The 24,013-nt window shown below is 39.2% G+C and overlaps 2 protein-coding genes across 4 annotated transcripts; one reads left to right on the top strand and one right to left on the bottom strand.

Moving 5' to 3' along the window:
• Positions 1-110: 110 nt before the first annotated feature.
• On the top strand, positions 111-7,690 carry washc3 (WASH complex subunit 3). Of its 3 annotated transcripts, none has more exons than XM_082511535.1 (8): positions 111-208; positions 293-352; positions 1,449-1,547; positions 1,643-1,708; positions 1,805-1,939; positions 4,670-4,786; positions 4,868-4,932; positions 5,022-7,690. In XM_082511535.1, exons 2-8 carry the CDS (start codon positions 302-304, stop codon positions 5,119-5,121), a joined length of 633 nt encoding a protein of 210 aa, XP_082367661.1. In that variant the 5' UTR covers positions 111-208; positions 293-301; the 3' UTR covers positions 5,122-7,690. The 3 variants fall into 3 exon arrangements, 2 of the variants coding, with proteins under 2 accessions (XP_082367661.1, XP_082367660.1); XR_014272429.1 differs by having other exon boundaries at positions 163-352; positions 5,022-7,162; positions 7,496-7,690; XM_082511534.1 differs by having other exon boundaries at positions 163-352.
• A 405-nt stretch (positions 7,691-8,095) lies between these two features.
• Positions 8,096-13,037, bottom strand: dram1 (DNA-damage regulated autophagy modulator 1). Its single transcript, XM_082510767.1, has 7 exons — positions 12,545-13,037; positions 12,144-12,211; positions 11,791-11,933; positions 11,519-11,696; positions 10,461-10,519; positions 9,792-9,884; positions 8,096-9,702 (listed from the first exon to the last, which is right to left on the bottom strand). The coding sequence occupies exons 1-7, from the start codon at positions 12,673-12,675 to the stop codon at positions 9,664-9,666; spliced, it is 711 nt and encodes a 236-aa protein (XP_082366893.1). The 5' UTR covers positions 12,676-13,037; the 3' UTR covers positions 8,096-9,663.
• Positions 13,038-24,013: the final 10,976 nt, after the last annotated feature.

Genomic DNA, 24,013 nt, shown 5'->3' with positions numbered 1-24,013 from the left:
CACAAACAATTTACAGAAAAATACAAACATGGCGGTTGACAGTGCATATAATTTAGGTAAAGCGGGGAACAAGAAAAAATACAGGGTTAAAAAAAAATACAGGCTCGAGGGTTTTTGAAGTGCGACTTCGAGGCAGACTTCTGCTACGCAGTTGGTGACGTCAGGACGTGATCACGCAACCCAGAGTCACGTGAACCGTTTCACATATGTAAATGTTTTAATAACCTGTTTTCGGTCTTTTTTGCAGTGAAATTTCTTGCTGCTGAATTTGAAAGTGCACTTTAATCTTCAGCCATCCAACATGGACGAGGACGGGCTGCCCATCGTGGGCTCTGGAGTCGACCTTACCAAGGTTGGCGTTGACTAGTTAGCTAACATAGCTATTTGAGTAGCTGGTGAGGAAATGAAAGCAGGCACAAGCAGAGCTGCTTGACATATGTTTTGTTTAAGAAGTAAGATAACACAAAGGCTGTTTATCGGTGATAGAAGCCTATAGCTTGTAAGTCATTAACAGATATGACTGTCGCAAGCGCTTGTAGTTCAATTTCCCTGATAAATGTGGGATTTTTTTTTTCTGAAGTGAATATATGTTGTTTCTACACTTGATCTTCCAGGTTAACAGATTTAACCTTTGCAAAGAGATATACTTACGCTTATCTTTTTTTAAACAGTTTTGTTTAAAATAAATCTATGAAGTGAAAATGTCTGTCTTTTGTATAAATAACTGTTTTTCGGGAAGGGATGCTTTTTATTTTATTAACCGTTCTGGGCAATATTAGCTAATCTAAAATGCTGTTTTGCTCTTGTGAAATATAAGTGGTATATTTTGCATTCAGCATTTGAAGTTGCCTGTGAATGACTGTCAGTATGTTAAACTTGTTCTACTCATTATTTTTTTTCACAAGAATAATAAAAATATTTTTGCATCACGCAAGATACTTCACAAAAAACTGATTAAAAGGTTATAAAAGACAGAAAATGAGAAAATAAAAAGAAAGCAAAACATAACAATAAAATATGAAATGGCATATATATCGTTTGGAGACAGCACTACTAAAGAAGTTGTTAAAAAGATGAAAATGTTCAGATTTTGATTGGGAGTGATCAGGGTGGACCTGGAGACAAGGCGGACATGGTTTGGATGTGCAGAGGAGGGATATATTGGACAAAGGGTGTTAAACGTGGAGCTGCCTGGCAGGAGCAAAAGGGAAAGACCACAGAGGGGGTTCATGGATGAAGTGAAGGAGGATGATTTTCAGGGCAGGGTGAAGTGGAGGTGAATGATCTGATGTGCCGACACCTAAAAGGAGCAGGGGAAAGAAGATGTGTGCAGCCTAGGGAGGAGAAGTTGCTTTAAGGGGAGATTGGACTGGGAGTTGTTTCATTTCCTTGTTATATTACACTTATGTTCCTTCTACCTTAAATTCCTTTTCCTGTGTTTCCTTCAGGTTCCTGCGATCCAGCAGAGAAAAATTGTTGCCTATCTCAATCAATTTGTTGCACACACTGTCCGCTTCCTTAACCGCTTTTCCACAGTGTGTGAAGAGGTTTGTTTATCTTTATTTCTCTTCTGTTCTCGTCATGAAACAAAAAATGTCTGTAACACTTAAATCCTGAACTGTTGTATAACATCTTCCCCCAGAAACTTGCAAACATATCTCTTCGCATACAGCAGATAGAAACCAGCCTGTGCATTTTGGAGGCCAAGGTGAGTTCTGAAGCCTCTGCAGGCTGCAGTGCAACATTATCTTAATTTCATGCCAATTTACTTGATATTTATGGAGCAATATTGTGCTCTGTGTAGTTGTCTTCCATTCCTGGACTGGAGGACGTCACAGTCGAAGGACTCAGTAAGCAGCAGCAGACTGCACAGGCCAATGGACCCATCATCCCCAATCAGAGCCAAATCGATGGTCCAGTAGCAGCGCCTCAAGAAGAGGTAGATACACAAACTCGTACACATGGAAACATAGCTCCATCCAGCTTCGCTGAACTGCAAAGTCGAGGATTTTTTTTGACAGTTTTAAAAATAAACCTATGAGCAGACAAAGGTTTCAAAGCACCCCCAAGACCACCTAATTAGAACTTAATATCTGACCTGTTTAGTCCATTTTCAACTTGACAATCCCACATTGAGAGAGGCTCCTCTAATATATCTTTGACACGATGGGAGCCAGAGCAGCTTTTCTCTTCTGTATTTGTTGTCCAGACATTCAAGTAAAAATTTCCACTGTTTTGACTACAGTGGGATGATGTCCCACCACATGTGGTTTTTGTTTTTCTTCCTCTAGATGAAGAAAGGGAATATTTCCACGGAACTTTATCTGGCTGAAGTTCAGTTGTTTCCAGAGTAGCTCTTTTAATGCAAGAGAGCCAGTAAAGAGAAAAAACTGAAGTAGTTGAAGACAAATTAAACTTTGGTGTTTTTTCTTTTTGGGAATATAATCAAATTGTAGTGGTTTTGATGACCTCCACCTCTGTTACTGAAGTGAAAATGAAAGAACTTCAAAGCAGGAATCTCCCACTTGTATTATTTATATCTACCAGTGGAGCAATTTTAAAAAAGAGCCACATGAAGATAGTTTAGGGTAAATGAGATGATGAAAAGAGCATAAATGTTATTTGAAAGATCCCTTGCAAAGAGGACCTCAAACAGAAAACTTTTACAGGCTTTCATTTCTCTTATTGTGAAACATTTGCAGAAACATGTTGTGGAAAAGTCAAACTTTTTTATTTAAAGACAAAACATTTATCTTTTTACTAGGGGTGCAACGATACTCGTATCGATATTGAACCGTTCGATACAGTGCTTTCGGTTCGGTACGCATATGTATCGAACAATACAAATTTTTTAATTAATTTTATCAACTTTCCTTCTGACGATGCTGTCTGTGCTGAGCGCTGAGTGGATCTGCGCTCGACAGTGCAGCCTAGGCGGAGTAGTCGAACGCAGATTCACTGAGCGCAGGGCAAGCTAGCGAGACAGAAGTTAAGCTCTCCTTGCAACATGGCAAATTGAACCTCCCCCACCCTCATTCAGATGTGGTGTTTGGAACTATTTTGGTTTTCATGTGACGTATGACCCTGAAGGTAAGCGCGTCATGGACAAAAGAAAAACAGTATGTCGGTTGTGCCACGCAATGCTCAATTACATTGGTGGGAACTAGTGTGTTAGCGCAGTTAGCTCGTTAACGTGTTGACGCCGTCCAGCCCCACGCACGGGGCGATCCGTGGTAGCTCGTTAACGGAGATTTGCCGTGTTGTGGCTTTAACGCCATTTCAACGAGATTAACGCTGACAGCACTAGTGGGAACACAACGAATATGACTGCACATTTACTCCAACAGCATCCTAGTGCAAAGACAAGTGGAAGCAGACAAAAACAACAAGCACGGATGCTACAAACAAGAAGCGTATAGTATAGCTTTTATTTTGGAAAGAGTCATTTCTCTGTAATAAACTCTCCTTTCCAAAGATGAGTGATTCCTCAATCAGATTTTTTTTTATCCCTTTGTTGTTTCAGCAACATTAAATTTAAAAACTGTATTTTTGAGTTAAAATATATATTTATAATTTTAATAAATGACAAATTAAAAAGGCATGAACATTTTTTTTTGTATCGAAAAAATATCGAACCGTGACACCAAAGTATCGAACCGAACCGTGAATTTTGTGTATTGTTGCACACTTACTTTTTACAGTTAACACTTCATGCATTATTCTACCACAAAAGAGAATAGATGAGAGGGGGGGGGGGGCAACAAATCTCTGGAAAAGGGGAAAAGGGACCTGTTTAAGTAGAGAAAGGTGTGATGAATGACTGAATGCCAAAGGAGATGGTCTTACAGGGGAAGATTTATTTAAGCTAAATATCATCACTGAAATCCTGTACTATGAGATCCCACAGGGCTCCATCATAGGACCGTTGCTGTTTAGTGTATTCACCAATCATTTTTTATGATCTTGTTGCTGGGAGTGTTGCATGTACATTGTAATGTCTTTGAGCAAGTTGCTGTTAAGTTAGCATTCACCATTCAAAAAGTTATCAAATGCTCTGAGCAAATTTGCAGAGCGATCGGGTCCACCACAAGGGGGCACTGTAGCGTGCCTGAGCAAGGCACCACTTTTTTACAGTCTACTTTCCCTAACAGATAAAATAAAGCTTGGAATTTGCTTCCAAAGGATTTGCAGATTTGCACAGATTCTCCTCTCATGATTTGGATAAAAAAAGGATTTTGAGAATTAATTTCATTATAATTTTCTTTTTGTTTTTGCAAAATCTATTTGTTTTTTATTATATGTGTGTCTATGCACATATTTATTTGGTATTTCATCATGTGCATATCTGTTATTTGGTGATTTCACTGGTTTTTAACTGCCCAGGGCCTGCAGATGGACAGTAGTAGCTAGTAGCTAAATCTAATACAAAGCATCTTTTGCTTTCATGTGACTAATATATTTAGTACATGGTCCCTTAAAGAAATAAACAGGTAGCACTACGCCCCTAAACAAAGTGATGAAATGTGTATGTTTCCAGGTACTTCCAAAATTGTATCACCTGATTTAAAAACATATCTTAAACTATGAAAATGTAAAACCTGTCAGGATATCTACTGTCATCTAAACCGCTTCACTCTGCCTTCGTTTCTGTGCATGTGTCATGTTGCAGCCTGCTCAGACCACACCAGAAGCTTCAGCGACGCAAAAAGCAGAAGCGGCTGCAGAGAACGTCATGACGGTGGCCAAAGACCCGCGCTATGCCCGATACCTGAAAATGGTTCAAGTGGTGAGTTATTATTACTGCTGCTGTGGTTACCTGCGTAACGGTTTAGTTTTGTGCCTTAATGTGATGTTTAATGTGCCACAGGGGGTTCCGGTGATGGCCATACGGAATAAAATGGTCATGGAGGGTTTGGATCCCAATCTGCTTGAGTGAGTGTTTTTTAAATTACTGTTCTGGTTATTACCAGTTTTCTGATAAACTGACAAACAATATGTGACTTGTTCTCTGTTGACCATAGCACACCTGATGCCCCCGTGCCCGACGGAGGAACGAAGACCTCAGAGGACCAAGACGCTGCCGGCAGCAACTCTGATAGTGAATCATCTTTTAGTGACTGAAATTGCTCATTTGTCCTCAACACACAAAGTTTCCTCATCCATCGCTGTCTGCACAGCTTTAGGCCCGTAGCGAGGAAGTATGAGGTACCTGTTAAGGGCTTCGAAGGAGGTGGTGTGAATGTAGGTGCCTGAAACGGGAAATCCAAATTGAGTGACTGTAGTTTCAGTTTAAAAGAGCTGAACTGGTTCTCCTGTTTAGTCATTCAGTGACCTTTATTTTTGAAAAAAAAAATTTTTTCTCATAAATTACTTTTCAAGAGGAGGAGATCATTTTTTCCTCTTAATCATACAAGCAGCAGTCAGAAGATGACAGTAGCAAGTGTTTTAACAAAACCAAACCATATCACATAGAGGTCTTCTGTGGTAGTTGCACCACTGACTAATCACTAATGTCTAATGTCTGAAATGTTGTGTTCACACCAGCTGCAGAGAATATAGCTGGAAACCCATGAACATTCACTCTTAACAACCAGCAGGATGAGAAGGAATCAAGTTACAGTACATTAATTTAGAACTTAACATAATGTCCCAAACATTTACTCATGTTCATCTAAACCTTCTCCTTTTTCCTGTCTCTGTTTCAAAGCAAAGTTCAACTATACAGCTCGAGATTACCTCAAGTTTGTCTTTTATTTCTTATCGGCACTGAGGAGAATCTGAGGTCATGTAGCATGAAGTGAACTTTTTGGTAAAGTTGAAATATTTTAACTACTCCCCTCAGCTCACATCAGTTCTATGGAGGCTTATTACTGCCACTGAATTTTTTCCCATTGATAACTCAGACTTTCGGAACCTAATTAAATTTTTAAAAATGAAATAAAAATTGAAATTAAAATAAGTTTTTTTTTTTTTTTTGAGTGGCAAAAACGAGCTTCCATAGATTTTGCCTCCGCATAAACTTTATTAATAGGAAGAACAAATATGTTGGTATTTTCAATGTTGGATATGTTCATGTGCATTCAGGGGTAAATTAAATCTTTGGATCTTGAAACGCTTTTCTCTCTATTTTTAAAAAAAAATTGTACTGTTGTTTAATTATTTTTAAGTTAGAAGTAAATACGTAACAGTTCTAACACAAAGACTATATATCATTTACATCCTATACTATATACAGTATAGTCTTCACCATGCCTGGTGAAATGTAATAATAAAGGAAAGTCCAGTGCAGCAACTGAACTTGGATATACATCACAGTAGTGACGTGGTGTATTTTTTTTTTCATTATCAAAGAGATCAGACTTGTGGCAAAAAAAAGAAAAAAACTTATCTCGGTTTTGTTATTTATTCACTCTAAATAAAAGCAGAGGTATGAACTGATCTGATCTGTGGTTTAAATGGGAAGAATTAAATGGGAAGATTCACACTTCTTACATGTGTTATACTATAAATGCTTTTTGTTTTCACTCTAAAGTGCTTAACTATCTCACCTAAGGTTTGTATTACACTCCTGAATATGACTTCCTGATTGTGCTGGCTGATGCGTTCATCAGCCAGGTGTGCTTGCATTTCGAGCTGCCCTCACGTCTGTGTTTACCCAGCCGTCACGGGCAGAGCCAGCAACGTGTCGTACTTGGACGAGGCTCAATGAGAAACCTATGACTGATCTCATTCATGGAGCCTGTCATATCTGCATCAACTCACACAAAGGAAAAGTTGCTCTGCAGCTGCTAATCAGACTCACGTATAATAATTTCCTCACTCTGTATGATGTATGGGTATGATTTTTTTTTTTATTTTTTAAAGAGATGGAGGTGAAAAAAATGATTTTACATTACATAAATTAAATGTAGTATAAGTGTCCACACCACCTTTATTCGAGCAACAAATGTAGGTATTGGAGCGCCGTCTTTCGGAGACATCACAACATAAACACTTGCTGATTATGAGCAAAAGTGGCTAATATTTGCCATGTTATTCAGAAATGGTTTATTCTCCAATAATGGTAAGACTTGTGCAGTAATCTTTTTGATTATTGTGTAACCTTGATGGAAAAAGAGGATGCTGTTCAGACTAAAATATTCTTTATCAAGACTTTAAATCCGTACCTGCAGCACTGCCTAGTGCACTTTCATCCATTTAGTTGAATCTAATAATTTATAACAATAAAACTATTTTCTTTTTGATATTTGTTTGTTGTTTGATATTCAAATTCTTTGAAAAATGTTAATTTCCCAAAGCTGCTTAAGTTTTGATGTTTGATACAGAGAAATTAATTACTGTACTATTAAGACACTGAGTACTAATACACTCTACAGCCAGTCAGTCCAATGACATGCCTCTTGATCTTCACCTGGTTTTGTAGAGTTATGCTCTAGCTTTTGTAGGTGATGTGTGAACTGCAGTCTTTCTTGTGGTGTTTGTTGTTGGTAGGAAGTACGACTCTTCATCGTCATGTGATTCAAAGCTTGTGGGTACAAGCCTGAGAAAGAGGGGCAATCATGTCATCGCTGTCAGGGATAAGATGTCTTTTAACAGATGCTAAATTGAAGTGAGATAAGTGTGGAGTTGTACTGAAAAAACACCATGCTGGATCTGTGATTCTGCCTTAAATAAACACTCGTACACTTTTTCTTTTCTTTTTTTAAATATGTGCTTTTATTATGCATCTCAGCTGTGCATTACAATCTGTGTTGTAACTCATTTTATAAGCAAAAGTACAAAAGTAGTTCAGAAAAAACAAAAATAAAATGTTTCCCTCTTATAAAAACAGTACCTGTAGTGAAATGGTTACAACCTGTATACATCACTGCGCAGGATCCTTTTATTTTCTTTAATGTACAGTACGTTTATTCCAGCTCCACATTAACAGCTCCAGTCGAGAGCAGTCCAGCAGAAGTATGTGCCTGCTGCTCTGCTAAAACTTGACCACTTTTCTCAGTTTGCATGTCTCTCTGTCTGAGAGATTAAAGGTAATGAAACTTTCAAGTAGCCTTCTAGTTTGTTACATAAAAGGAACAAGGGAAGATATTAACAATCTCTAAATCACACATTTTTCTCAGAGTTTTACAGCCCTCTTCTAGTCTCCCAGTGATTTTACTTTGCTGATTTTTGGCTAAAACGGTGGCTCTTAATTTTAGATGTTTTCCTCTAAACATCTAAAAGTAAATAAATAAATTACGCCAAATTACACCAGCTGCAATGCCACAAACGTCTCACCCCACCCACCTGCTAAAATCAATATGTGGAAGATGGGTGTAGTCCAACACCCTTTAAGTATGGGGTGTCAAACATAAGGCCTGGGGCCAGAATCGGCCTGGTAAAGACTCCAATTTGCCACTCGGCAGGTCTGGAAAATGTGATGGAGTGCATAGACTTTGTACTTTTAACTGTATTCTGATATGTTTTTGAGCTTGGCAGACATACTACGCCAAAGTAATTCATAGATAAACAAGAAAATGACAGCAAGTTCCTGTTTTTTCACTGTCATCTATATAAATTCAAGCTTTTGACAGCGGACTGGACAAAGACTGTCTGGGTAATAAATTACCAAAAGCTTTTCTATGATTTTACATATTTATCATGTAATTCCACTGGTCCAGCTCATTTAAGATCAAAGTTGTCTAAAGTTTGCCATCCTTACTTTAAAGTCAGCCTGCACACCTAAAATGATCCATGACTCATACCTTACACACTTAAAAAACATATCTTTTTCTTACTAGGTACAAGATCCATACTTGGTACCAGAAACTTCTGCCTAGATTAAAACCGTACGATGTAAGGTTACAAGTGAAAAACCAGCCAGAAGCCCTATTGAATGAACCTCCAGAATTCCAGCTTTACTTTCGGTTCATATTGTATAATTCCTACTAAAAAGTAGCATAATTCCTATTACCTGTATGAAAATCTACATTTGTAGCAGCACCAGAGATGATATTGGAGTGTCTGCTAGCATGACTGAGAACGTGAACAGTATACAGTAACTCATGTCAGTCAGAAACACCATGTTGGACTTTTCATGAGTCAACAATGTGGAGAGGACAGATTCAAATACCGAAACCAAAACTGTGAATCTGAGCATCCACAGCAGGAGGTTTTCCTCCTTAATTTGATATTGCAATAATGTGGTCATCCAATAAAACTGGGAATTCATAAACCTCTGCACAAAACCAACAACTAGTACACATTTACTGTCAGTCAAAGACAGGTCAGACTGCCAAGTAGCCACAGACATACTGAGTGGTCTGAGTGCACCGATCATGTGCTTACTGTGTGATGAACTTCTCCTATGTAAAGTCAGAGCTCTCACAGAATGTGTCATGCTGGTGTGGCAACAGCAAAGTGCAAAGTAAGCAGGCAACATTAAGTACACTTGAAAATAGTTTGTGTAAAAACAATGTAATAATACAGTATTTGCATAGTTTTTCCATCTGTCACACGTGACAGACAGCCAGTTGTACTAAAATGCATAAATAGATATATTTTTAAGTATCTACTGTATTCTACCAAAATTTCAGCCAGGGGAAATTGGACAGGAATAAAGATACATACATAAAATGTAAATACTTATTTATCTTAATGTTTGTGGCCCAAAATGTTCCAAGACTAATCCTCAAGTTCTGCTTTCACCCGTAAGGTAAAGAACTGTAGGAGAATAAAAAAAGAAGAATTTTAGCAAATGAATAAATATATATTAAAAAACTATATACTATGTGTGACAGTGAGATACTGACCTTGAAATCATGAATGTATGTGAAGAAGAAGAAGACAAAGGTAAAGGCAACAATCCACTCGCATACTGCACTGGCTACATGGAAGGGATAGTCCTGCACGATGGAAACAGACGCTTAAATCAGAAAATTCTATGCATCTAATAATGATTATTATAATTTTTGGTCCATAAATGTTGGAACTTTCTGTCCAATGATGCCAAATATACTTCGACTAGTTTACTGTTAGAATACTTTTTTGCACAACTTCTCACATTTAGGCAGCGCAGATGAACAATGGACAATGGCAACGGTAAACAGTTCTCACATATTATCTGATATTGGCGTTTGAACATTATTTGCATCACCATTTGTTTTTCTCTGCTGCTTCTTTTCAGACTCTCTTAACTTCCACAAAAGGTTTCTAGTTCTTTTAGCTGACTCATGGCAGTGAGAAGTTTGTGTTATGCACACACTTCCATTTAATGCCAATAGTAAATTTACCAAAAATCATCACTGACATGTTGGGGAATGTTTGTTGGATCTATGTATTAGACCCCCCCCCCCCCCCCAAAAAAAACCCCCCAAACATTTCCCACATTTTGACACTTTATGTCACTATTTTGACACTATACGTTTTATTCCTGATCTGTGCTGTGATCTGATGCAATGTGCTGACACACTGTGGCCTACCTTGTCATGCTTTTGTCTGTGCAGCTCCGTTTGTTTCACGTAAAATGCACAGATGACAGCTGAGTTATCCGTGAAGGAAAACACTGAGTCGATACAGGAAATGACACTAATCATAATATTCTGCAGGTCATACATTTACATATTGCCAAGAGAAAAATAAAGTCAAAAAAAAAGTTTATATATCAGGTTGTAATAAAAAGACTGCCGGCCCTCAGCAGGGGTTAAAATTATGTAAATACAGTCTGACTTTGCTTTTATTACTTCTTCTTTAGATTACTGAAACTCTTTATATGTTGGCTCTGATCAGTCTTTATTGCCTGCAAGCTTTTCGAAATGCAGCTGCTCGCCTTTTGACGGGAAAGAAACGACGTGAACACATTACACCTACACTGGCCTACTTAGACTGGTTTCCACTCCATTTCAGTATTCAGTTTAAAATTCTCTTACTTGGTTTTAAGTCTCAAGGGTTTGGTGCCACACTTTTGAAACCCTGCAATCCTACCAGAGCACTGAGGCCTCTAAACCAGCTGCTCTTAAATAAGTCCTAATCCAGGCTTAAAAGCACAGGGGATAGACTCTTTTCAGTGGTGGCTCTTAATCGTTATAACAACTTGCTGTTTCACATAAGAGCTGCCCAGTCTCTCAATCATTTTAAAACCCTTGGCTGTTATTTATACTGCATATTATGTACAACTAAGGTTGTTTAAAACTTTGTCTTGGCTAATTTCAGGTGAATAGAACATAACATGATACACAGTGCTATTATTTATTTTAAAAGTCGATGTGAGGGACTAGTAAAAAAAGTTTCAGTACTACACTGCTTCTGCATTTCAGCTTAGTTTTTGTTATAAATAATATAAATAAATATAAATAAGTAAATAATGACGGTATAATACGTCACATATTATTGTTCATCTAAAGTTGTATTTAAATCATTTTCAAACCTAAGAAGGACCAGATGACTTATTTTTCTAAGTCCTGATATATGAAAGCTTCATCATCGTTATCATGATCACAAAGTTAAATCACACAGACATTTGAACACTCAAAAAGGATACTGGGTACAAATGCAACAGCAGCAAGGGAGGCGATAGCGACCCGCACACAAAACACATACTTGGAGCACCCATACGGATGGGCTTGAAATGATATAAAACACTGGAGGATAATGTACACAATGCCGCAGACAAAAAACAGAATTGCTCCAATATCATGGACTATTTGCACTACTGTTTCCTGCAATCAAGAAAAAAGAAAAGAAAAGGCACCACTTGTAATTACACTGAATTAGTTGTGATGTGTTAAATGTGATTTTAATGTGAGTACATACTTGGAAAGTAGCAACAATGCACATGCCAAAACATGAGATCACACCAAGCCAAAGCGCTGCTTTGTTGAGGCGTGCGCTCACATTAGTGGCGTCCTCCCTCAGCAATTCCACGTGCTTGTATCTGGCATAAATTGTGCCCACACCTGTGCAAAAAACACAGAGAGTCACGAGAGTGTGCAAACCTACACATTTACCCTAATCCATGAGTTGTACTTTCATTTTCTTAAAAAAGGGGAAATGTGAGAAGCATCTTTGGAAAGCATGCTTCCTCCTTAGGGAAAGCCCAGAGTTGCCTAAAAAGAGTCAGTTCGCAGAGATGACACTGCAGATGTCCACACTGGAATTTCAAATACCTGCACATGCAGAAATAAAAGTCATCAGACCAAAAATGCAGCTTTCTGGGGGGCTGACACCTGTGTCGCTGAAAAGAAAAAGACAAAGAGTAAAGACCCGTGCAGATTTTCAGTTCGGGTTAAACGTACAATACGTGGGTTGTGTGACTGTGTTTTGTACAATATTAAACATTTAGTTGCCTCTTCTTAACATAAAAGTCTTCTAATGAAAGCGAAGTGAAAGAACATTTTTCCGCTAGTCTCCTACAATAAACAGATGTGCAGGCTACACGCAGCTGGTGTTTGTTATAGCGGAAGAAACCGAAACTAAGACGTTTTCTCATGAAACGTTCTCCACGGCTCCGAATCAGGTTGAGCATGAGAGAAAGGCTGCTTTGTGTGAGCTCTTCAAATAAACTTACCTTATGTACGGGAAGATTACATCGACGTCGTGCCTGTAAATCGCGATGATATAACAAATAATGAAAGTGGCGGAAGACCAGACGACCAGGAACGCTGGCAGGACGCACAGACCTTGCTCGAACCAGTACATCTCCAGTTTTTGCGCTCAGCTTCAGGCAGACTTTCTCTCACGTATATATGCGCAGAGTAAACAGAGCCATGCGATAAGAAAAGCTGGTGTAGGAACAGGAGTGTCAGCTGCCGTCTGTGGTCTGCGAACGACAGTCACATGCAGCGGTGTGTGAGCAACAATGAACTTGGCCTCTGCCAGTAAGCAGCATATACAGTGTACAGTAACCTCTAGCCCAGAGCTACTCCCCCGTAGGGCGATCAAGCGCTTCCTTCTTCCTTTTGATCTTTGTGAAAACACACACACACACACACACACACACACACACACACACACACACACACACACACACACACACACACACACACACAAAACAGCAAAATACCAAACTAATGAAGTGTCTTTTAACTTAACTTCAACCGGAGGTGATACTCAGAGTTTCCACAGCAGAGTGAGCAGCAGTTCTACATTTATATGAACAGATTTGAGTTTATAGAGTGAAAAATCTGCATAACTGCCTGCGTTTGTGAAGTAAAAATAACTGTCTTTGAATTATACATTATGACTTGTTATGCGTTTTTTTTTTATTTCACAGCTGTGCAAAACTCTTGAACCGACACTCATTTCTTTGTATTTTTCCTTCTAGACTATAACTTTTTTTTCCCCTACACTCATTTTCAGTCCAGTCTAGCTACCTGAACATTTTCAGGGGGATATTTCTTACTTTTTTGGTTTAGTTTAGTTTTTTTGTTAGGTCACTTAACACTGAGGTATGAACGATGGGCCAGTGTTTCGTCTGCTCATAACAGACAACTTAGCAAAGAACCAAATTTAACTTGTATCTTAAGGCCCTTTTTAATCAGCAGTCTGTGGCAAAAACACATGATTTATTCCCATTTCTTTAGTCGAATCTATGAAAATTGCCAAAGATAACAAATTTGGACCTGAGTGATGCATCCGGCCCTTGAGTTGATCCATCTACTGTTGACTGAAGCCTCGTCAACTACTGTCAGGTTTTGATCCACCACGCATTAACATTTTGAAACCATTTGATTGGAAACTGTTTCATTTTCAGCATGGCAGCGAGCCCCAGAAGATTGGCCTCCTCAGAGCCTGAACCTCAACGCTCAACATTATTAAAGCAGCACGGGATTATCTTGACAGAGAACAGAAGAAAAGGCAGAAACACCCAAAGAAGACCTTTGAAGGTCCTTCAAGAGGCGTGAAGAACTATTAAAGAAATTACACCAAAGCTTGTGTTGAAGAATAAAGATGGTCATACCAAACATTGACTTTCAAGTTAATTGTATTGTGCACAGTATTTTCGTGTATGTTTGGATGTTTCAATAAATCCCTGCACATATTTCTCATTTTCATAACAAAATATAAAGAAAAGAGTGGTGGCTGGGGACTTGTTGACACTTATGTAGTTTTGTGGAGGTACTTGTCGTGATCCTTATGTCCTCTCAGGTTGCGTTCTTTCTATCTCTCTGTTGTGTACATGCATGTGTGGGAATGTTCATGATGTAACTGTACTTATGTTATACAAGTAGTAATTGTAACTGCCAGATTCCAGATTCCACACACAACTGATATGAATCTACGGTTCCAACGGTTCTCCTGCCCTTCCCTTACTGGATCATTCGGCTGCTGATCTTATCCTTGTGTGCCCACCTGCCTCTCCATTCTGGGGAAACATCCCTGTCCACTCTACACACAAAGAAATACTTACCAGCTCCCTGGCCTGTAGACAAAAAGAGTACCCTTAGATGCAGCTGTGGCTGTGAAAACTGAGAAGACGCACCTCCAGCCTCTCCTGTAAAAGCAATTACTGCTTAACTGAATCAACAACCCATGAGAACAGAACAGTTGTGAATCGCACAGTTTCAGTAAATTTCTGAACAACTGCAAATAGTGCAAAAAGTGTTCAATTAAATCTTTAAATCTACATTTGAGTCTTTTCACTTTTCTTGTCCATGACACAAAGGAATGAAAAGCACTTAAAATGCCTCCTTCTATGTGTGCCGAAGAATTGGATTTACTTTCTAGTTCTTTCCCAGGAATACTCAGTTTCTATGGGGAACCACGTTGTCCTCATGCCAACATTTACAGCATAAATGACAGCAGTGTAAAGCAAGTTAGGTCCGGTTGGTCTGGTAATTCGTGCTTCCTCATATTTTCTTTATATTTTATACTTTCAACTCCCTACATTGAGCAGCCAAACACATCTAGATACAAATTTAATTACTGTGTTATATAACGCGGTACTTCATTTGGTTAAAAGGACTAGATGTTACAGTCCCTGATAATGCATTGCTTTAGATGGGGAGACTCTTTAGGGACGGCTGTTATGAGGAAAGGCAGCCCAGAAACTTTGCCAGCTGCACACATCGTTGTGTGCCTCAACGTTCGCTCTTTTACCCAGGCTAATCTGCCATTTTCCTTCCTTGGTTAGGTTTAGGGATTAAAGATTGATCTAGATTATCATTTTAAATTTGGGACATATCATCAGTAGTGGCCTTTTGTTGTGGGCAGTCTGAGGTACACCTGTGCACTACTCATGATGTCAGATCAGCATCCTGATGTGGCACACCTGTGAGGTGGGATGGATTATCTCAATATGGCAGATGTGCCCACTACCACACATTTGGACTGATTTGTGACCACTGTTTGGGAGGGATGGTTATATTGTGTATCTGGAATGAATTTTCGGTCTCTACGTCCATCCCATGGGGAATGGGAGCAGTAACAAAGGTGTTGCGTTTATATTTTTGTTGAGTGTATCTAAACTGTGTAGTAGTAATATGAGAAATCAGTAATCTGAGAAATGTAATTTCTCACCCTGACCGGTTGAGGCAGATGGCCGCCCCTCCCTGAGCCTGGTTCTGCCGGAGGTTTCTTCCTGTTAAAAGGGAGTTTTTCCTTCCCACTGTTGCTCATAGGGGGTCATATGATTGTTGGGTTTTTCTCTGTATGTATTATTGTAAGGTTTAACTTATTATGTAAGTGCCTTAAGTTGACTATTGTTGTGATTAAGCACTGAATAAATAATGTCTAAAACTGAAGTTGATACTTGAGGTGGTGTGTGAATGACATTTTGAAAAATTTAAATTGTGTGTGGAAAGACATTTCTTGTAGTTAAGCAAATACTTCAATGAACTCATTTTGTTTGGTAATGGAATAGGATTTAATTTTATCAGAAATCCGTACAGTAATTTTGGCTGTGGATCACAGGGTGCAGAGTGGGGGTCACCCAGAGTCATAATCCAGTGAGATATCTGCGTCACCTCTTATAGTTTTCCTGTAATCTGAGGTCAAAGATGAGAATATTAAAAGTACAGTAGAGTAAATTGTGCAAAGTTTACTATCAATTTTCTCAAAAACCGTACAGTAATTTTTTCTGTGGATCACAGGGTGAAGAGTGGCGACAGCCTAGAGTCATAATCCAGTGAGATATCTGCGTCACCTCTTACAGTTTTCCTGTAATCTGAGCTCAAAGATGTCAATATATAAAGTACAGTACAGTAAATTGTGCAAAGTTTACTATCAATTTTCTCAAAATCCGTACAGTAATTTTGGCTGTGGATCACAGGGTGCAGAGTGGGGGTCACCCAGAGTCATAATCCAGTGAGATATCTGTGTCACCTCTTATAGTTTTCCTGTAATCTGAGCTCAAAGATGTCAATATGTAGAGTACAGTAAAGCAAAATGGGAAGATTTTACTATCAATTTTCTCAAAAACCATACAGTAATTTTGGCTGTGGATGACAGGGTGCAGAGTGGCGACAGCCTAGATTCATAATCCAGTGAAATATCTGCGTCACCTCTTACAGTTTTCCTGTAATCTGAGCTCAAAGATGAGAATATATAGAGTATAGTACAGTAAATTGTGCAAAGTTTACTATCAATTTTCTCAAAATCTGTACAGTAATTTTTGCTGTGGATCACAGGGTGCAGAGTGGGGGTCACCCAGAGTCAGAATCCAGTGAAATATCTGCGTCACCTCTTACAGTTTTTCTGTAATCTGAGGTTAAAGACAAGGATATTAAAAGTACAGTAGAGTAAATTGTGCAAAGTTTACTATCAATTTTCTCAAAAACCGTACAGTAATTTTGGCTGTGGATCACAGGGTGAAGAGTGGCGACAGCCTAGAGTCAGAATCCAGTGAGATATCTGTGTCACCTCTTACAGTTTCCCTGTAATCTGAGCTCAAAGATGAGAATATATAGAGTACAGTAGAGTAAATTGTGCATATTTACTATGGATTTTCCCAAAAACCGTACAGTAATTTTGGCTGTGGATGACAGGGTGCAGAGTGGCGACAGCCTAGATTCATAATCCAGTGAAATATCTGCGTCACCTCTTACAGTTTTTCTGTAATCTGAGTTTAAAGATGAGAATATATAGAGTATAGTACAGTAAATTGTGCAAAGTTTACTATCAATTTTCTCAAAAACTGTACAGTAATTTTGGCTGTGGATGACAGGGTGCAGAGTGGCGACAGCCTAGATTCATAATCCAGTGAAATATCTGCGTCACCTCTTACAGTTTTCCTGTAATCGGAGCTCAAAGATGTCAATGTATAAAGTACAGTAAAGCAAAATGGGAAGATTTTGCTATGAATTTTCTCAAAATCCGTACAGTAATTTTGGCTGTGGATCACAGGGTGCAGAGTGGGGGTCACCCAGAGTCATAATCCAGTGAAATATCTGCGTCACCTCTTACAGTTTTCCTGTAATCTGAGGTCAAAGATGAGGACATTAAAAGTATAGTTGAGTAAATTCGGACACAAAACACTGCGTTTCTAAGCCGGTCTTCACCCATTCCTTAATATACGTAAGAGTAGTGCAACCACATTTTCGGTGCGGCTGGCGGGGCGGCTAGCTTGACTGCGACTTCGTAAGTGAGGGCTCACTTGACCGCAGTCAGCAGCAAATACAGTGTACAGTAACCTCTAGCCCAGAGCTACTCCCCCGTAGGGCGATCAAGCGCTTCCTTCTTCCTTTTGATCTTTGTGAAAACACACACACACACACACACACACACACACACACACACACACACACACACACACACACACAACAGCAAAATACCAAACTAATGAAGTGTCTTTTAACTTAACTTCAACTGGAGGTGATACTCAGAGTTTCCACAGCAGAGTGAGCAGCAGTTCTACATTTATATGAACAGATTTGAGTTTATAGAGTGAAAAATCTGCATAACTGCCTGCGTTTGTGAAGTAAAAATAACTGTCTTTGAATTATACATTATGACTTGTTATGCGTTTTTTTTTATTTCACAGCTGTGCAAAACTCTTGAACCGACACTCATTTCTTTGTATTTTTCCTTCTAGACTATAACTTTTTTTTCCCCTACACTCATTTTCAGTCCAGTCTAGCTACCTGAACATTTTCAGGGGGATATTTCTTACTTTTTTGGTTTAGTTTAGTTTTTTTGTTAGGTCACTTAACACTGAGGTATGAACGATGGGCCAGTGTTTCGTCTGCTCATAACAGACAACTTAGCAAAGAACCAAATTTAACTTGTATCTTAAGGCCCTTTTTAATCAGCAGTCTGTGGCAAAAACACATGATTTATTCCCATTTCTTTAGTCGAATCTATGAAAATTGCCAAAGATAACAAATTTGGACCTGAGTGATGCATCCGGCCCTTGAGTTGATCCATCTACTGTTGACTGAAGCCCATAGCTGGACTGGCCATCGGGCATACCGGGCATTTGCCCGGTGGGCCGCTGGCGATTTTTTGTTTTTATGGGCCGATGGATTTTTTTTTTTTTTTTTAGGAAGGGTATATATAATGAAAGGTGTTGGATTGGCCAATTGGTCATGATCGACTCTGGGCTGGACCAATTACAGCCGAGGAGGCCGGATGCACCCTCCCCCCTGTTTAGCAATCACGTGATTTTCGTGCATTGCATGCCGGGAACTCGTGGCAAAACAATCCAAGTACCGCATCAAATGCAAGCGTTTGCAGCACCGCAAAACGTTCATTCTCCGGTTCCATTACCTTCTTGTTTTTTGTACAGAACAAAAGGAGAACAATGCCGGTCCGTACAAAGACAGACTCGACGAAAAGACAAAGAAAAGATACGAGGAAAAATCAAAGGAGTGAAAGGGTCAGACCCTTACGAGCACACAGAGGGACAAAAGACGTTAGCGTGCTGCCCAACTTTCACCACGCTCATATTTATAATTATACGGTTCTTGGAGTGAGTGCATACACTCATGAAGTTTAGTAACTTCAGGTCACTGCAACAAGCCCAGGTACAGTTTACCGACGGATGGGTACAGGACCTTGAAATGCACCGTGTAGAACGAAAGACCATCGTACGAACAAAGGTAAGTTTACCAGTCTCACAAATCGTCGTCATAAATACACATTCGTTAACCGTTTATTAATAGGACCTTTGAGCTCAACGGTAATTAATTAGTAGTGGAAATAATTTCTGGCAGCATTACAGAAATGTAGCAGTGACAATAATATTGTATGCTGTAATCGCACTGGACAATTAGTGATACAAAACAACAGTTTTATCCTGTGAATAAAAGTATGTTTTTGTCAATGTACCATAATAACAGAAGCGAAACGCAATATTGTGTCAGGACAATTTACTATTTATGCACAATAAATAAAGGAGCATAGCGCGACAATTTCTGTTCAGCGCCAGACTTGTAACCTATATCACCAATTATGTTAAGAAAAAGGACGTATTAACTACTACAAAACTCTGACCTTTGTGGGAATGCTTGGAGCAGACTAACATGTGAGCTGGAGTGTTCTGGGACATTATATTTGGTATATCCAGGCTATCCGTCGGCTCTTACTTCGGAAACATGGCTTAAAAAATTTCTCTTCAACTACGTAATCCGATAAAAAAAAAAACGATCTCTTTACCCGTCGGCTTTCCATGGCTGTCATGCGACCAGCTATTGCAGTTAATAATACAACAGCTTCTTGGCATTTTTTGGGTTTCTTTTTATCGCTATTACCTCTTGCCACAAGTTCCCAGAATCCTTTGCGGTTTTACCCCTGAATGGCGTCACATTTTCAATCTTTATCCTGGTGGGCCGGTCTCTAGTCAAAATGCCCGGGCCGATTTTTTGTCCCAGTCCAGCCCTGCTGAAGCCTCGTCAACTACTGTCAGGTTTTGATCCACCACGCATTAACATTTTGAAACCATTTGATTGGAAACTGTTTCATTTTCAGCATGGCAGCGAGCCCCAGAAGATTGGCCTCCTCAGAGCCTGAACCTCAACGCTCAACATTATTAAAGCAGCACGGGATTATCTTGACAGAGAACAGAAGAAAAGGCAGAAACACCCAAAGAAGACCTTTGAAGGTCCTTCAAGAGGCGTGAAGAACTATTAAAGAAATTACACCAAAGCTTGTGTTGAAGAATAAAGATGGTCATACCAAACATTGACTTTCAAGTTAATTGTATTGTGCACAGTATTTTCGTGTATGTTTGGATGTTTCAATAAATCCCTGCACATATTTCTCATTTTCATAACAAAATATAAAGAAAAGAGTGGTGGCTGGGGACTTGTTGACACTTATGTAGTTTTGTGGAGGTACTTGTCGTGATCCTTATGTCCTCTCAGGTTGCGTTCTTTCTATCTCTCTGTTGTGTACATGCATGTGTGGGAATGTTCATGATGTAACTGTACTTATGTTATACAAGTAGTAATTGTAACTGCCAGATTCCACACACAACTGATATGAATCTACGGTTCCAACGGTTCTCCTGCCCTTCCCTTACTGGATCATTCGGCTGCTGATCTTATCCTTGTGTGCCCACCTGCCTCTCCATTCTGGGGAAACATCCCTGTCCACTCTACACACAAAGAAATACTTACCAGCTCCCTGGCCTGTAGACAAAAAGAGTACCCTTAGATGCAGCTGTGGCTGTGAAAACTGAGAAGACGCACCTCCAGCCTCTCCGGTAAAAGCAATTACTGCTTAACTGAATCAACAACCCATGAGAACAGAACAGTTGTGAATTGCACAGTTTCAGTAAATTTCTGAACAACTGCAAATAGTGCAAAAAGCGTTCAATTAAATCTTTAAATCTACATTTGAGTCTTTTCACTTTTCTTGTCCATGACACAAAGGAATGAAAAGCACTTAAAATGCCTCCTTCTATGTGTGCCGAAGAATTGGATTTACTTTCTAGTTCTTTCCCAGGAATACTCAGTTTCTATGGGGAACCACGTTGTCCTCATGCCAACATTTACAGCATAAATGACAGCAGTGTAAAGCAAGTTAGGTCCGGTTGGTCTGGTAATTCGTGCTTCCTCATATTTTCTTTATATTTTATACTTTTAACTCCCTACATTGAGCAGCCAAACACATCTAGATACAAATTTAATTACTGTGTTATATAACGCGGTACTTCATTTGGTTAAAAGGACTAGATGTTACAGTCCCTGATAATGCATTGCTTTAGATGGGGAGACTCTTTAGGGACGGCTGTTATGAGGAAAGGCAGCCCAGAAACTTTGCCAGCTGCACACATCGTTGTGTGCCTCAACGTTCGCTCTTTTACCCAGGCTAATCTGCCATTTTCCTTCCTTGGTTAGGTTTAGGGATTAAAGATTGATCTAGATTATCATTTTAAATTTGGGACATATCATCAGTAGTGGACCTTGGATTCATTACGTGTTTCAGCCATTATCACTAGACACCTTCATCCAAAGAGGCCCTGCCAGGGTATAAGTAATTAATATATTTTAAGGTTCCTTTGCAGTAATTCTATTTTTAATTCTTTGTGGGAATTATCCTACGAGCATGGCGCATCTTTCTTTTGTTTGTTTTCTTCTTGGAGCGTTCAGCCTTGGTGCACAGGTCTCAGATGCTCTGTTGGCCTCAGGTCTGGACCTGATTTTTTCTAGACTCTGGGTGTCTCTCACAGTAACCACCAGCTTCTTGGTTACTTGCTTGTCTAAGGTCTTTTGTCCTCTGTTACTCAGGCTGGGAGGCTAAATGTATGCATTCGCATGTTCCCAGGGAAATATGGTTTACTGGAACCCCACCCCCCATCCACGCACACTCTCCAACAAGGAAACACTCTCTGAACCAAGAACTGGAAAACATTCCTGACTGCAAACAATTACCTCTGCATTACAATTGCACACACCTGCTGCTATATATTTTTAGTATTTCTTTTAGCACTATTTATATTATTATATTACTATTACTGCTGCTATAGTCTTATGCTGCATTAAAACAAAAACCCCTACCAACCACAACCTGGGACTACCTCAAGTAGACTAGTATACTATTTTCCAGGGAACACTGTTGGAACACTTTATTTTTATTTATTTTTAGGTCTTGTCTATCCTGTTACCTATTTAATATTACCTTATTGTTAGGGTTGTTTTTGTTGTGCATCTGCACTTTATTGTTGTCAATGTCTACGCATGGGACAGTGTGAATTTCAATTCCTTTGTATGGCAAGTACATTTGAAGAAATTGACAAATAAAGTTTTCTATTCTATTTCTATTCTATTCTATTTGCAGCATCTAGCATGACACCTACAGGTGAGGTATAAAAAGGGCACCTGCGTAACCTCCATGCTAGTAGTCAGATAATTTCAAGTGTACCAATATAGTACATTTGTATCTGATACATTCCTTTAGTGCAATTTTAATAATAATATGAGGCTGACACCGAATTTAAAGGAACGCACGAGACTGTCTTGTGGGAACCACTGCTACTTTTTACGTTTCTCAGTAGCTACTCCTGCAACAACCTGTGATGTGCTGTGTCCCTGCCACGAAGACCATCATTTGACTCGCTTTACATCGTCCTTACTCGTCACGGGACTCTGGAGAATTCTCTTGACCACATGTGGTTTCCACAATTCATTTCCTTCTAACCCGTAACTGTCAGAAAATCCCTACTTCCTGTCTCCCGTTTGTCGTGTTGTTCTCAAACTCCAGCCTCTGTCATTGTTGCATTGTTTTACATTACAGTGGAATCTTGTATTATGGTAATAATAATAATGATGATGATGATGATGATGATGATGTGGTTTGACTTTCATCAGACAGAATAGAGGAAAGGGAGAAATGACTGAAACGCAGCAGAGATTCCTCCAAAGAAGCTGACATTCTGGTTTCAGGAGTTGCACAATACAGTGTTATGAAGAAACTTTTATTTTCATTTTTACTGTAAGTGGTGGCATGAACAGCAATACAGTCATGAGACTTTTCAATCATATGACAGTATGACATAAAGACAATAATAAAATGACATTATTCAGTTGTTCAGTGATGATGATCAAGGACAAACTGAATTTATTTGAACAACTGAAAAACACGAAAAACTTAATTCTAGTGCATTTTAGTAAAAAAAAGATAAGCTTTCATGTATTCTGTATTTGGTGGATGTTAAGTGAAATCATTTGAGCATTTTTAAACTTTAATTTGAATAATTATGGCATAAAAAATCCATCCAGTATTTCTATTAGATTATTAGAGTATTTTATGAGGTCAAAAAATAACTAGTATTACAGAAATGTTCAACTTCTGTAAGTACTGTATGTTCATTTCACACTGTACTTGGTTTTGGGCTCCTTTACCATGAATTACAGCAGCCTAAGCTGGAGGTGATCAGGTTGTAGTACTGCTAATGTATTACTGATAACCAGGTTGGGTTTTTTTCTAATTGTCTCTTTTGGGCTTTCTAGTCTTTGTTAGACAGATTAGTGAAGAAGAGACAAGAAAGCGCACAGCAAAGACCCTCAGGTCAGAGTCCAACCTGGGCAGCTGCATATCTTCGTTGGCTCGGTCACTGAGCCAAACTGGTAACCGCCTTCAGCTCTTTTCGGTCGAGTGTTTCTTATCTTCCTCGTGATGATGTCTCATATTTGGAGATTCTCTGTGGTGTTCTGATTAGGTGAGTTGGCTGGTCCATTAAGCACAGCAATAACGTGGCCAGCAAATCATTTGGTTGTAGCTTTGGCACTGTGGGCAGCTGCTAAAGAAATCAGCCTGTCAGCAGGTGGAAGCTGACATGCTCTAAAATCTCTTGGTAGAAGCTAAGTTGACTTTGGACTAACCACCACAAACACCAGCAGATGCCATGCACCCAGAAACTTCTCACACCTTGGAGTCTGTGTCTCTCCACTCCTCCATCAGCCTCCAGGATCTTGAGTTCCAAATGAAATGCAAAATTTACCTTTATTTTAAAAGTTTCTGTTTCTCTCTTCAGTCCAGGTAAGACTCTTCTGACACCGTATCTGGTTCAGGAGTGCTTGCTACTAGGACACAACAGTTGGTAGTTATTAATGCTCTGACACCAGCCTTAGTCCACTCCCCATGAAGTCCTGAGTAA

Source organism: Aulonocara stuartgranti (assembly GCF_965226115.1).
Source record: "Aulonocara stuartgranti genome assembly, chromosome: 17".
NCBI lineage: Eukaryota > Metazoa > Chordata > Actinopteri > Cichliformes > Cichlidae > Aulonocara > Aulonocara stuartgranti.
The sequence above is the reverse complement of the archived record's forward strand: the minus strand, read 5'-3'. Positions and strand labels throughout refer to the sequence as shown.

Excerpts from the sequence above, each read along its gene's own strand:
- washc3 (XM_082511535.1), top strand. The coding sequence starts at position 302 with ATGGACGAGGACGGGCTGCCCATCGTGGGCTCTGGAGTCGACCTTACC. Across the intron at positions 1,548-1,642 it reads TTTCCACAGTGTGTGAAGAG|AAACTTGCAAACATATCTCT; the intron begins GTTTGTTTATCT and ends ATCTTCCCCCAG. Across the intron at positions 1,940-4,669 it reads TAGCAGCGCCTCAAGAAGAG|CCTGCTCAGACCACACCAGA; the intron begins GTAGATACACAA and ends GTCATGTTGCAG.
- dram1 (XM_082510767.1), bottom strand. The coding sequence starts at position 12,675 with ATGTACTGGTTCGAGCAAGGTCTGTGCGTCCTGCCAGCGTTCCTGGTC. Across the intron at positions 11,934-12,143 it reads TTTTATTTCTGCATGTGCAG|GTGTGGGCACAATTTATGCC; the intron begins GTATTTGAAATT and ends TTTTTTGCACAG. Across the intron at positions 9,885-10,460 it reads ACAGACAAAAGCATGACAAG|GACTATCCCTTCCATGTAGC; the intron begins GTAGGCCACAGT and ends TCCATCGTGCAG.